Source organism: Pangasianodon hypophthalmus, chromosome 2 (assembly GCF_027358585.1).
Source record: "Pangasianodon hypophthalmus isolate fPanHyp1 chromosome 2, fPanHyp1.pri, whole genome shotgun sequence".
Taxonomy (NCBI): Eukaryota; Metazoa; Chordata; class Actinopteri; order Siluriformes; family Pangasiidae; genus Pangasianodon; species Pangasianodon hypophthalmus.
The window spans coordinates 13,714,738-13,729,221 of record NC_069711.1 but is presented as its reverse complement, the minus strand read 5'-3'; the positions used below and the strand labels follow the sequence as shown (position 1 = coordinate 13,729,221).

Genomic DNA, 14,484 nt, shown 5'->3' with positions numbered 1-14,484 from the left:
TTTTAGTCATAACCCTTTGCACTTATTAACTAAGACCAATTAGAAAATGGAAGAGCCACCATCATAATGCTCCTGCATAAGAACTTGAGTAAAGAATAACTCAGTTTGTGAGTTATTTCTCCACCAGTATCACTGAATGGTGAGCTATAATGAACTCATAACCTTTGTGTAACAAAGACAACACCAAAGAATGATCCTTGGAACAGGGCTTAGGACGCCATTAGGCAGCGGGTCTGTGTGTCTGTGCTCGTGCTCATGTGTGTGTACAATCTTACCTCCCCTCCAGCACACACCAGCCGCAGTATGGGTCTCGAGCTGAGAGACATGACTGACAGTCCAGGTGCAGGTGACACTCTGCGACAGGCCTTTTCTGCAGCTATTTACACATCAACACACAGAACACACACACACATAGGTTAATAATATATCAATGCTAACTCTATTCCAGAAATATGTATTTATTCAGCTGCAAAAGCACTCATTAACACGCCTACACAGTATTTCCCTCTTTTCCACACTTCCATAGTCATAACATACACTGTCATTCACAAGCAAACATGCACTTAGCAATGTTTTTCTTTCCAGCTGAAATAATACTAGAATGACAATAGCACTAGTTTAGACATCGAATGCTCATGACTCTCTAATGAAACATGCCATTGCTTTATACAGTTTGTCCTGATAAGCTTTCCACTTCATCTGTAAAAGTAAATAATGATTGAATGGACTGCAAATTAGCATGTGGCTGCATAACTGCATGACAACTTGTTGTGCCATGCAAATGATCGCCATGTTTTCTTGCTTCTAAAGAGGTCATCCAAAAATGAAATGAGGCACATTGTATTGTATGGGAATATTTGTGATATAGCAATCTACTGCTTAATATTCCTGCTTGCGTGGTGCTGTTGGTAGTCTTCTGGTCCAGAACATTCACTAAGGCTCTTTTCTCTTTGTCTCAACCACAATTATTAGGGGTTTGGTTTATTTCAATATATTTCTCACGCAGCTAACTGCTATCAATTTGACATTCAAAATCCTGTTCATTTGTTCTGAACAAGAATTCTGTGAACTGCATTTAAGGAATATATTTTGTGTATGCGTGTACGCATTTATACATATTGTATTACATTATATTGACTCAGATGGATAAGAAACATTTTGTCAATGAGTGTTTTAAAACCAGTTTAACAGTTGCTGCTTTTCTAATACATTCTTTCCCAATTCCCACCTTGTTGATGAAAAAGGACAATATAATGTGTATGGCAAGGTTATTTCAGGACCAGAGTTCAGGAACCACTGTTAACTAACAATGCCCTGTTGCATGTACAATTATAGGTTTATTGTTGAGCCTGTATATACATCAATCTAATATTCAGGTAGCTGCTTATACTCAACAGCTTATGTTCAACATGTTCATAAAAGAATTATCAAATGGAATCTGAAATATTACCATAGTGCTGGTCATGATGTACAGGTGCTCCTCTGATTGGTCGAGAGTCAGCTCACTACTGATTGCTGTGTTTGACTGAATGGGAATAATGGCATATTCTTCCACCTCACCACGAGGACCCAAAAACACCTGTAAATACAGATACCCAGGTATTTATAAGTTAATGACAGCAAGAGATCAGACAAATATGGAAAGGGCTGAGTGATCAAATCAAGGAAAACAATCCATACTTTAAATAATAGTGAGTTTTAATGCACTTAATCTCGATCTAATTTCTAGTTTAGGATTAAGACTGAGAACAATAAAGAATGAGTATTTGGTTAGTTTATTTCCTTTACTTGAGGTTATAACATCATTTACCCAGACTCACCACTTCAGATAAAGGTAATGAAAAACTATTGCATTTTCCCTAAAGTGTTAATAGTCAGATACATTTCTGTGAACACATATGAAACAGTAGGTCTGTAACACACACACACACACACACGTGAGCATCACTACTCACATCTGGCATGTGCCATTTCAGTTATAGCGCACAGGGACAAAGAAATATTGTATGCTCCATGTCTTTAGCAAAGCATGTAAGTGACATCTGTACTATATTCATGTTACAAAGAGGCTAGTCATACACACACTACACTCTTTTCTTCACACAAATATTCATTAGCAGGCTGAAAAATAAGAGAATTTAGTGAAAGATCTGTAGACACTGGTAAAGTGTCAGTATAGAAGTGGATGTTATATTTTTGTACCATAGTTGCTATTTTTATCATTTTGAAGAATTCCTTCATATGATGAGGAAAAGCACACATCATTGTTTCCCTCTTACTCTCTCGCTTTCCTTTAACAATGCTCTTAGTGTCTCATGGTAACATTTCAACAAGCTTCCATGGCAAATCATCAAAAATATGAAGCCAAGAGACAGATTTTAACATTCCACACATGAGGACACATAAGGTTTAATCCTTTGTGTGTTCATCCTCTCTGGATTTACTCTGTCAGTCTTGGAGCCATGTGTACTGCTGTTAAAGATTAGTTTCTACCATACAATCATATCTAGCTACTGCTGTCGACAACAACAGGAGATTCTAAAAGCAATGTGGATTTCCCACAGGTGATAATTACATCAAATGTGAGTGGACGTTAGCGGAAGGTCTGCAAAGCGCACTGGAAAGCAATCTCACATTGCCGAGCCTAATATTTCTAGATCACCACAGATAGCAGGAGACATAGACGTCCTTTCTTCACCGACTATGACCTTCTTCTTCCGATCAAGAATTTTTCAATATTGCTTTAAAATAACTGTAGCCAGCAAAAAAAGACACAAGACTAGGACTTAAAAGAGAACCTAAAGAAAACAAATATTTGAAACCCTAATTAAATCAATCTCAACGTAACTGACATCACAATAAAGGAGCATTTCATATTTAATAAAGAAGAGAAAAAAAGAAACTTACCTTGTGTAAATTTCCCTTAGAGTCTCCCAAAAAAGCAATGGTGTGATCTGCTTTTACGCTAATAGCAACCGCAGTAAGACGAGCAGAAGGGCTGTCCAGTATCGGCTCGGCCTCCACCGCCACACGGCTGGCCATTGGGCTTGGAGTGTGGTCAGAACCACATGGGTAAGCTTCTAGAGTGGTCTGTGGACACACACACACACACACACACACACACACACACACACACACACACACACACACACACACCAATAACAAACTGTTAAAAGAAATCAGAAAACCTAAATCAGAAATTCAAATATGATTGAGGTGCTCCAAGAGCCTGTATCTCTACAAATAAAAAATGTGTAAATTTTCAGCATAATAATTAGAATGCCAATATGATTATTTATTTACATAAGCTCCTAAATACAAAAAAATAATCCAGCGCACAAGTATTATCTGGAAACCTTTTTTCAATAAAAAAAATAACATTCATGCCTCTTATTTTGTCTTTTTCAAAGTTATCACTTATGATTTCATTCTTTCTTGTGCAAAGGATTGACAACGCCCAAGCAGGAGGCTGGAGCCACAGCTATGGTAGGCATCTGGCCTTGACGTTCAAAGGCCCTAAAAGAGATTTGTTTCTGCTTTTACAATCTACCAGCCTTGGGGCCTAACCTGATTCTGTGAGCCTGAAGAGAGAGCAGATAAACAACGGGAAGCAGTAGTGATTCTGCATTTGTATATTAGAAACGATGTTGTTTCGGATTGAAATTGAATAATCTTGATTTTTTTTTTCCCCTTTTTTTAATCCATGGTCTAATTTCATTAAGATGGAGATAGTGGTTGCTGACCCATTCGCCACTTTTGGAACAACACTGTCTCCATCACACAGAATAAGGATATTTTTGAATATTGATTCCATGAAGCTCTATTTAAACATCAAAGCCCAGTCAGCTATAGTGCAGGGGTGCTGGGATATCAGGGGTCGACTCATGTAGAATGACCTTTATCGGGGATCCTTAACTATATGGAGGATCAATACCCACTACTCAGGATCAGGCCCATCTGTCTCCACAACACACACACACAAATTCCCAAAGCAATGAAAGAACTGTAAAGCAAGCTGTAAAACACATCCAATCTAATCCACTTCACCTCAGTGTAATTACTTTAGCACCACTAAAAACTATTGGATTCATTAGCTTAATTTAACCATGGCTTGCTTTGCACACACAGTTTGTGCTGAAAAGGGTTGAACATTCTATCACATTAACTAGAGGAAGGAATTTTGGAAGGAATACAAGCTGATATGACCAATCGCTTGATGCTTAGAAACTGACAGTAATAGAAAGGAAAAAAAAAACTGCATGTGCAGAATCACTGAATAATATTCATGGAATATGGCATTACATGAAAGGATTATGCCAGTATTTGTGCTGTAGTAAAAAGCTTTGTAAAAGGTAATGCAGAAGTTATTTGTTGTCACTTCCACAGAATTATAATTATTCCTATGGTTCCAAAATAGGTGCCTGTTTTACACATTACTTTAAATGTCTAAACACGTAATGTCAGGCTCTATTCTTGCTTATCATCAGTGCAAGGCCATTTACAGCAGCGGTTCGTGACCACAGATTCTGGTACAGCAGGACGATATTAATAATGACATATCCTCAAACAAAATTCTGAGGAGTTCGTTCTGAGGAGGCTATCACACTTGGATTTCTATAGGCTACCATCTAGCAATTCACTTTGAATGGTTTTAGATACCTTTGTTAAACTGTGCTTGATACAGCAGGTGTGTTTCACCAGTAAAGCACAAGCAGAAGAGCTAATATCTTTAACCAGGGCTGCTAGGTTTCAGCAAAATTCTAGCCAAACTACATCTCGTATTCTGAAAGCCATCATCGTATTCTGAAAGCCATGCAACCACAGTTAGCTTTGCTGTTTCTTCGTATGAGAAGATGGGTTCGGTGGCTAGATTGCGGGTGGAGATGGGCGGCTGGCTGCTGGTGTAGCCACGCTGGTGTAGCCACGCCCCACATATAGCATATCTCAAAAATCACACAAAAGACCTGAACCTAATTTCCCTTTACTTCTGATTACTGGCTATAAAACAAAGTTTTTGGTAGCCGTGGAGTTTTTTTTTTTTTTAAAAAAAAAAAAACACTAGCCCAATTTGGCATAAAACCCATGACCATGGCAACCCTGTCAGTCCGGTCTGCTGTCTGCATGATTCCTGCCCCAGGGGGCTTGTTTTGGTTCCCAGTTTTTGGCCATGAGGTGCAATAACAACTCTATGGAAGCTAAGTGGGGAAGTTAACATACTGCTCCATGACCTAGAAAGGTGAGAAAATCAGTGAAACCTTGGTTTATATGTGTAAAATAGTAACCTATTTTAAAAAGGTTGGTAATTAATATTTTAATGGAATTTAAAATGTATGGAGTTGTAAATAAGCATATTATTAAGATTACTATTTGTGGAACAGTTGATATGAACAGCTGATATATGCCCCTATGAACAAGATGCCACTGGGCATTTACTTAAAAGCTTTCATGTACTGTTCTACATACTGACATGTGCTGCTCATAAGTATCTCATTTTATCATATCATCATAAGAATATACACACAAGCTGTTCATATATATATATATATATATATATATATATATATATATATATATATATATATATATATATATATGTATGTATGTATGTATATATATAAAACTTTAATCTGCAAGGTGGGATGTGAGCAGCAGTCTCATACTCACTGGTGGCAAACTGGCGCAGTTTGATTTCACCTCGTACTCTATATAGGCAGCCTCCTGTCCTTCTTGGCGGCCCACTTTTGTGTAACAGAGATCTCGAGTGTCGTTGATGCGTTTATCCAGTTCCTGCAGGGAGAACATGCACAGGGCTGACTCGTTGCTGGGCTTGCTGGATGAGGCATAACGCGTGGAGAAAACCCCCAGCAGGATCTCTTCGTCTACTCCTCTAGTTTCTCCAGCCCTGGGGAGTCCCAGTCGAGCAGCCTGTAGCAAGTTGTAGTTCTTCCCCGCTGCCGAGCGGCAGCTTAGTGGAACTTCCACATATGAATAGTATGCCATATCATCCAGACACACACGAGACACATACGTGCGGTAGTCACGCACCTCTGACTTCAAGTCACGGCGGTAGAACAGAAAGTAGACATGGGAATTGTGTGCAAAGGATGCCACGAAGTGGTGGTCGTATTCTGAAAGCCGTGCAACCACAGTTAGCTTTGCTGTTTCTTCGTATGAGAAGATGGGTTCGGTGGCTAGATTGCGGGTGGAGATGGGCGGCTGGCTGCTGGTGTAGCCACGCCCCACATATAGCACTGGTTGTCGCTCTCTATGTGGGCGCACCACCAGCCCCACCGTAGAAACCTCAGGTTCATTGGCCGCCACATACTGTGTGTCCACTGGCCTCTGGGCTGAAAAGAGCACAGTGCCCACAGCATCCAGGTCTCGCTTCTGACATGTGCCTTGGTGCACACTGCCGCAGCTGATCAGCACCTTGCTGTAAGGGTCAATAAGCAGCAGCTTATTGTGGTTGCTGGTTGGTCGTGCCTGCGGGCAGCTGGTGTCACTGATTGGAGGCAGGCAGTCGTGGCTGTCCGTCACAGGCCCAGTCTCAACCTCCTCCTCCAGCTGCAGGTCTGAGGATAGCCGGAACAGGCGATCACGAGCACCCACGTAGACGCGCCCCAGTCCCGGTTCAGGGTGAAGAGCCAGATGCTCGAATTGCGTGTCGTTGCGCAGGAACACTGGATAGTGGCGCAATGAAGGGAAGCTCTGGGAGACTTCACACAACACCAGGACGGGGAGAAGAGCATGCAACACACGCACCATCCCGGGCAGCATGGCGACAACTCTGCAAAATGTCAGAGGCAGGGAAACCAAAATGAGTATATATCTAATGGAAAATCAGAGCCAGAAAAAGAACCAACTCTGTTACCATTCCAAATCAGAACAATAAATGGCAAAGTGAAACTGTCTAAAAATAGCCATGGACCAGCTCCAGTCTGTTTTGACCAAATGGAGAAATAATCTGTGAGTGAACTTGTGGTAAGAGAGAGAGACAGAGAGAGAGAGAGAGAGAGAGAGAGAGAGACAGAGAGGAACACAGAGAGAGAAAAAGAGAAAGAGAGAGAGGAACACAGAGAGAGAGAGAGAGAGAGGAACAGAGAGAGAGGCTGAGTAAACAGTTGGTCATCACCTCACCATTTGTTTTTTTAATTGTCTGTTAAAGGGGCATGTCCCCTCTAGACAGGTCAGCTGTATGGTCTGACACACACACACACACACACACACACAGGCACACCCAAAAAGATAAACGCACTCTCATTCACTCAAAGAAACATCCATTTGGAGTTTAGACTCAACCTAAGAGACAAACAGAGAAAAACAGAGTATTAAAAAAACACCAACAGTGTAACATTATAATCAAGGTAAAAACATGAACTGATGTGAGTGTTTACTGATATAGAGAAATCAGTATTATATGCTTAAAACCATATAGTGCTATTACTGAATCTTTACTCTGTTTGCTTGATGCGAACCTGAGAAAGTAGAGAATTTGTTATGTCCTCTCCCTCACTTAACACCAACCCCCCACAATCCCTCCCCATCTCACACACACACACCTCCTTTCTCATCTACATGGAATGGAATTAAATAGTGCTGATGTATGCAGAGCATTTTGTGTGTGTGTGTGTGTGTGTGTGTGTACAGGCTTAAGAGAAGCCGAATGAATGTGAAAGAGAAAAGGAGTGAAAAGTGTGTGTGTGTGTGTGCCCACAGACTCTTTTCAAACCCAGACTCTGCTCTTTGAGTGAGTCTTTATATATGTGCAGATTCTTATTTTCTACAGAAGTTGTTTGTAGACATCAGAAGCACTGCTATATAATTTAAGTACATGTGTTTGTGCGAAAGAATTGAACGTGTGGCTGTAAAGAATCTGGCAAACAACCAAACGTTCATTCAGCATCAACCACCGGGAAAAAAAAAAAAAAAAACCTCAAGCGCCTGTTTGCCACTGTTATCAGTCCCTTAATGGCTAGAACACATATCTGACTCTAAATCTATTACTTCCTCTACAGCAATGTTGTTTTGCTGTAGATAAACTGGCTGACTTTATTCTTAGTTCTTAAAGGCCTTGTAGAGTTCAAGCCTCTGCCAAAGCTTTATGATTGATGGCCTTTTATTTGGAAGTGAAGACTTTTATCAACACGATAAGGCATGGCACACAAACCGGTACTAGCAACAAACACAAATTAAAGCTTTGCTTTGAGTAGAGAAGGGAAGTGATGCAAAGCAAGCAAAGATGGTGTGGGTAGTGTGTGTTCACAGTCTGGCACAGGGGGGAAGGGTGGTGGGTATAAGACCACAAAGAGTGAGAACGAGTGAGTGAGAAAGACTGTAATATACGCTGTAATGCGAGATCAGTCCTAGCAGCTGGAATGCGGCGTGTCTCTCTGACGGAAGTTCCGGAACAATGGGAAAGACTGGCTCCTCTGTGTGTCGGCCTTCTTTCCTCTTTTCTGCAGGGTTGCCCATAACTCAGACATGGGTCAAGCCTCATTTGGCAGCCGTCTTGCACAGTTGTCACTTTCAATGACTGCAATAAGCCGGCATTCATTCGCGTGATGTTAAATCCAAAGGCAGCAGCAGTCAGCCACAGTCAGACCAGCATCCTGCGTGTAACTGTATTTAAATTTGGGATGTGAAAACGAGCAAAGAAATTAAGGAAGGTGCCCGGAAGAAGTTGATCTCAGGAGTGAAAAGAAACCATGGCCAATTTTTAAAATCCACAATTTTGCCCTGATTAATTTTGTTAATTTAATAGGCCAGCTGCATTACCAGTAAATATTTCACTAACATATTCCCAAATCAGAGAAATTCAATATTTTGTAGATATTTACCTCTTTCAGCTCGTTCCCACTGAGATTTTGACTTTGATAAGTCATTAGTGTACACTGTCTGAAGACCCCACCATTACTCTACTGGTGGTAGTATTATATAACAACACATACTAGAAAGTATTAAAAGTGGTTTTCACCCTAAGCTCTATCAACTATCTCTGCAGCATATGCGCGATTACCACAGACAATCATTTTAATACATCTCCCTGCATTAAGAAACAAAGGGGAAATGAATGCAAAGCACATTCAATGAATGCAAAGCACATTTTGTAAAATGCTTTTAATACATTTTAATACATTTCATATTACTTTAAACCAGTAAAATTTATTCATACAGAAATGGGATTAATTGAATTCAGAGGGAAGAATTTGTGGTATTGTAATACCAATGGTGTGTGTACTCTGATAGAGCATGGATACCACAAAACCTTAAAAAAACTATAACTAATTATTTTTAAAAAAAGCCAAATGCTGAGCCACAGCGAAGGTGTTGGAAAGTTGGATAAAACTCCATAAGAACAGCTTTAGTTTAAGACATTCTCATGTCCGTCAATTCTAAGACCTTTGTTGTTACTGTTAAGGTGTAGTTTTAAGTTCACATCATATACTACTGCATTTTCAATTGCACTGCCCTAATCATCGTGATTCTCAAAAAACAAACAACAACAAAAAAAACCTCTATACTTTTTTGTGAAACTACAGAGTAGCACCAGTAAAAGCAGAGGGGTAAAAACAGTGAAGGAAAATCACAGGGGAGAAAATAAGTCTTGCTCTTTCATTCATCAGTGAAACGCATTCCCCCTGAACTTCTGTAGGTGTGTACGTCTGCATGCACTTGACATGACTGCGTTGTTTCTTTTGCCTCCTCTCATAAAGCTATAATCATGTTATTCCTCTATTTAATCCCTCCCTCCATGCAGGGAGGGATCCTGTACCATTAACTCATTCCAGCTCACAGAGCAAAAAGAACAGGCTCTCTCATTTAGAGACTGAACATCCAGAAACAAACCCCCAAGCCAGGTTCAATTTAAATCAGAATTTGAAGGAATGCTTTCTAACTAGCTGAACTCTATTTGTGCATTGTATAAAGGCCAACATATCCAACCTATTTGGAACGTACCAACAGGGAGTGTGGCTAATAATTAACAAGGCAAAATTGAGTTCATGTGTTTGTGTGTTTTGTTAAGGAGTGGTTGGGAGATGGTGGGGTGTTAATTACAGAATTTAACCAGAATGCTTCACTGTCCTTCCACCCACCTACTCCCTCATTATAACAGTGTTTAGAGGAATGAAACAATGACATACCAGCTTTCTATTTAGCAGGAGCCAAAGTAAAATACACATACACACACACACACACACATAAAAAGGTGGCAGTGAGTAAGTAAGACCCATGCATGTGTAGTTACCATATACAAGGCAATTAAACCAAAATACAAGGCTTTAATGCTGCTGGACAGATGTGAACAGACATGTAAAAATAAGTGTAGCAGAGAGCGAGCTCAAGGTCATACATTCTCACAGGTCACAATCAAGCTAACAATCCAATAACACCAATACCTCGTAGAAAGCTTATTCATTAGTGTTCAAGACCGTTGGTTGGTGTAACCCTGCCACGTGCTATAACATGTCTCATTTCATGCAGCATTATGGTGGATTTTTTTTTTTGGAATAGTAACATATTGTTTTATTCCATGCCTGTAGTTTGGTGAATAGCTTTTAAGTTGCCCTTTTGTTCAGTATTTTGGTTCAGAATTACAACACTGCAGGACAGTTAGATAAAAGCCTGTCTAACTGCCTCTGTGAGTTCATTTATAGCCAACCTCAACACACACATTCCTCTATGGCTGATAAGCAAAGAAAGGATGTAGAATTTGAGCTCAATCCAGCAGCAAACCAAAAACTTTGTAGTCACATAGTATTTGTTTACATTTAGCATCAGTGCAACTTCTGACAGCTGTTGAACTTTGCTTCTGTGGAAATGAGTCTGTTTGAGCGCAGTCAGATTTCAGAGAGATTGCTTTCGGTCACTGTGGAAGTCTACTGGCCAGACAAATGGACTCAACAGAACAATAGTAGAACAGATAGAACAATACTGACAAAACTGCTCTACTTCTTACTGACTTGAATGTTTTAGTACGAGATGCTAACAAACACCTAAACCTTGTAGCTCATAATTTACACAGCAGACAAAAGTGTTCACCTTGCACCCTTCAAAGCTCCAGCTGATCCCAAGGGATAAAAACAGACCTAGCTACCTCCTGTCTAGCTATAATTGGTCTGTGCCTGGCCACAGAGATGGGGGATGTACCAAGGGTCTAATTAAAAGAGAGGAACATGTTTTCATCTCAGGTCAGACTGGACTTTCAGGGTTGTTTGGAAGACAAACAATAATACCCGGTTGTTAAAGGATCAATGTTGGAAGCAGGGTGAAGAACAGACGAAAAAAAAAAAAAAAAATTGGTTCACTCTGAGCAGAACCAATATTTTTAATGTTGCCTTCTAAAATCAATATAACGTTGCACATCCATTTCATAACATTCCTGGTTTTCTCTCATTCTCCCAAGTACAACCCAAACACAACCATGCGTGATTATCTGGCTAATGAAAACTTTAACATAATGTGGTCCTGTGATGAGAAAACTCTACAGTAATTTTCAAAACTTAATTGTTTCTTCATCCATGAACTGAAGGTGTGTAACGTTATAATTTATGCTACATTGTGTGTGCAAAATCACAGAGACATGCTGCAGATCATAAGACGTTTGGAGGTCAGACATTAATAATAAGCTAGTGGGCTGGACAGAATGAAAAAGTAAGGTTAATGTTTTGTTGCCTTTTAACAGTGAAGGATGATTATGCTACTGGTTACAGTTTCGTTCCTAGCAAAATATCTCTCTGGTTTTCGTTTCTGATCCTTGAACCACTTCATAGGTTGGCAGGAATCTCTACCTGCTCACATAAACCATGTGCATCACACATCACACTAGCAAACTAACAAGCACCACACATTCACATTTTCATTGTGGTCATGATTTGTCCGATTCATTCAATGTCAGATACTGGACTATAACAAACTAACAATTTGAAATTAGCTCCAAACAGTAAGTGGGTATGCATTTATTTATCATAATTATGCAGATATTTAGCATTTAATTCATGTAACTAATTAATATGATTAGGTAATTAATGTGACTAAAAAGGAGCATTCTTTTGATTCAAAGATTTATACTTTCGATGAAATATAGGAAGAATGTCCATTGTGGAAGGCAAAGCTGCTCTGGTTTGTAAACTGACAGAGTAATTGTGATTTTAATGGACTCCTAAAAACTACCAAGGAGGTTAAAGGAAATGGAAAAGCACTCATCACTCTAGAAAAGCTCAAGTGTTAATGGAGAGTTGTATTACAGCTCTATTACATTACAGTTTTACAAACTCTAATATGCTTGGTTTTTTTAATATTGTACAATTTTGATGCATACCTGCTGTGGGTGTGTGCATGTATATACATGCACACACACACTGTACACAAAGTACATTATGTACAATGTGTGTGTGAGTATATATATGCACACACACTGTACATAATGTACTGTTTAATTTTGGTCTCATGTGACCTCAGCTCACGATGTCAATGGTAGTTTTGTGAGATGTTCTCAGGAGGGACTACTTCCTGTAATGTTTCCAAGCAGCTTGTTGTAATGAAGAATCAACTGTGATCTTTGGGATCTTTTCACCATCCTCCTCACTGTGTGTTGACAGTGTGACAAATTTCAAACTGTATCACACATGAAACTTTTCATTGTTGCTCTATTATTAAATGAATCTATTTTATATCCATTACTTGATTTGTGCGGATCAACAACTGTCTGTCTCTTTTGTGTGGAAAATTATGCTGCCTCACACTCCAAGTCTTGGATGAATATGGTATCATCTGTTACAAGTTGAGGAAAGATATGGCAGTGTGGTACGTGTAAATAATCCTACCCTATCTTTTAGTATCGGTCATATACACAACCTTTGAACTGCCATTTGACCTCTAAAAACTGTCCGTCCGCTGAACCCAGATGAGACAGATTAATCAGTTACTGACCCCTCTAATGTTCAACAGAGCTGTATACTCCCAAACAAACAGCAGAAAGCCAGTTTGTTCTACTCACGCATAGCTAAATGTTGACTATGAGTGCATGTACAGCACTAAGCATCTAATAACAACCAAAGATCTATTATTAGCTGTAAAAAACAAACAATTATCTCTTCCCCTTTCCATTATTTCATTGAGCACAAAGCTCTTTCCCGAAGTATTTGAGATGACCAGTATGGGAGTATGAACAATAGTAAGAGATGACACATAATGACCTGCTGTACTCTGAGTGAGCGTCAGGGGAAAAAATCTGTTGATTTTCGAGTACGAGAGAGAGGACGTACTGAAAGCCAGTCTGCGTGGAGAATTCTCTAACATGCACGCACATAAATGCATGGATACACATGATCCAGTATGAAAGGAGTCCATTGTCCGCTAGATATAGTATAGGCCTTTAAAAGTGGCTGGCTTTGCATTGCTCCAGTCATTCAAAATGTGCTCTGTCTCTGCATAAGTCTCTTACACACACACACACACACACACACACACACACACACACACACACACACACCCAGGGCTGATCTTTGTGTGTGTGGTGAGGAGCGTGGGAACGTCGGGGTACAACCAGATGACAGTAAGCGCTTTACACCAGATTCCACCAAACTCTCTGTACTATTTCTTAAATACAGGGAGAGAGAGAGAGAGAGAGAGAGAGGGAGAGAGAGAGGGAGAGAGAGGGAGAGAGAGAGAGTGTGCAGAGCATGACAGAGGGAAACTGGAGGAGAGGAGGAGTTATATTTGTCTCAAAGAACAAATGAAGCAAAAGCTTCAGCCATACTACAGATGGCTAGGAAGCAAATTGAGTATATAATTGGGGAGGTGTCAAGTCAAGGAAATGAACCTGAGATTGATGACTCTGAGTGTGTTTGTTTATATCTTGGTGGGGACAAAATGTCTTCACAAGGATAGGAATACCTGAGAGTTTTGATCTTGTAGAGACATTTGGCTGGTCCCCATGAGGAAGAACACCTTTTTGCAAAAACTACAGATTTTATTTAAAAAAAAAAAAAAACACCTTTCCTTTTGGGCATTGAGGTTAAGGTTTGGAATAGATTTAGGTGTAGACATAGCATTAATTAGCTGCATAAATAATTAATACACATTAAAGATGTTTAACATTAATAGTAAGACAAATGTATGTGTGTGTGTGTGTGCGTGCTCGTGTGTACGTTAGGTCTCCTTGCTGAAATTATAGCCTGTATTTTTGCCCTTCTGGGAAGTATGTGCAAATTAATGATAAGAATGCAGAACAGTTCCTACCACACATCTGGAATAATTGACTAGGAAACCATGCTGGATTTTATGTTATTCAAGTCTGAATTATTGCTCAAAATATGATTTTTGCTGTCCAAATAGGATTAGAGTACATAAATTTAGTGAGGTTCAACACTCCAAAAAACTGAGATTCATTTCCACTGACAAGATACTAAGACACACACTATATCGCCAAAAGTCTGTGGACACCTGACCATTACACCATATGTGCTTTTTGAACATCCCATT

The 14,484-nt window shown here is 39.7% G+C and overlaps 1 protein-coding gene across 5 annotated transcripts in view; it reads right to left on the bottom strand.

Moving 5' to 3' along the window:
- Positions 1-14,484, bottom strand: part of plxnb1b (plexin b1b) — a 79,387-nt gene that overhangs the window by 24,329 nt on the left and 40,574 nt on the right. For all 5 annotated transcript variants that reach the window (XM_026912846.3, XM_026912864.3, XM_026912854.3 and 2 more), the window contains exons 4-8: positions 7,138-7,299; positions 5,665-6,787; positions 2,908-3,090; positions 1,451-1,579; positions 276-376 (exon numbers count right to left, since the gene is read on the bottom strand). In XM_026912846.3, coding sequence (XP_026768647.3) covers positions 276-376; positions 1,451-1,579; positions 2,908-3,090; positions 5,665-6,777 — 1,526 coding nt within the window. In that variant the 5' untranslated portion in view covers positions 6,778-6,787; positions 7,138-7,299. The remainder of the gene's footprint in view (positions 1-275; positions 377-1,450; positions 1,580-2,907; positions 3,091-5,664; positions 6,788-7,137; positions 7,300-14,484) is intronic.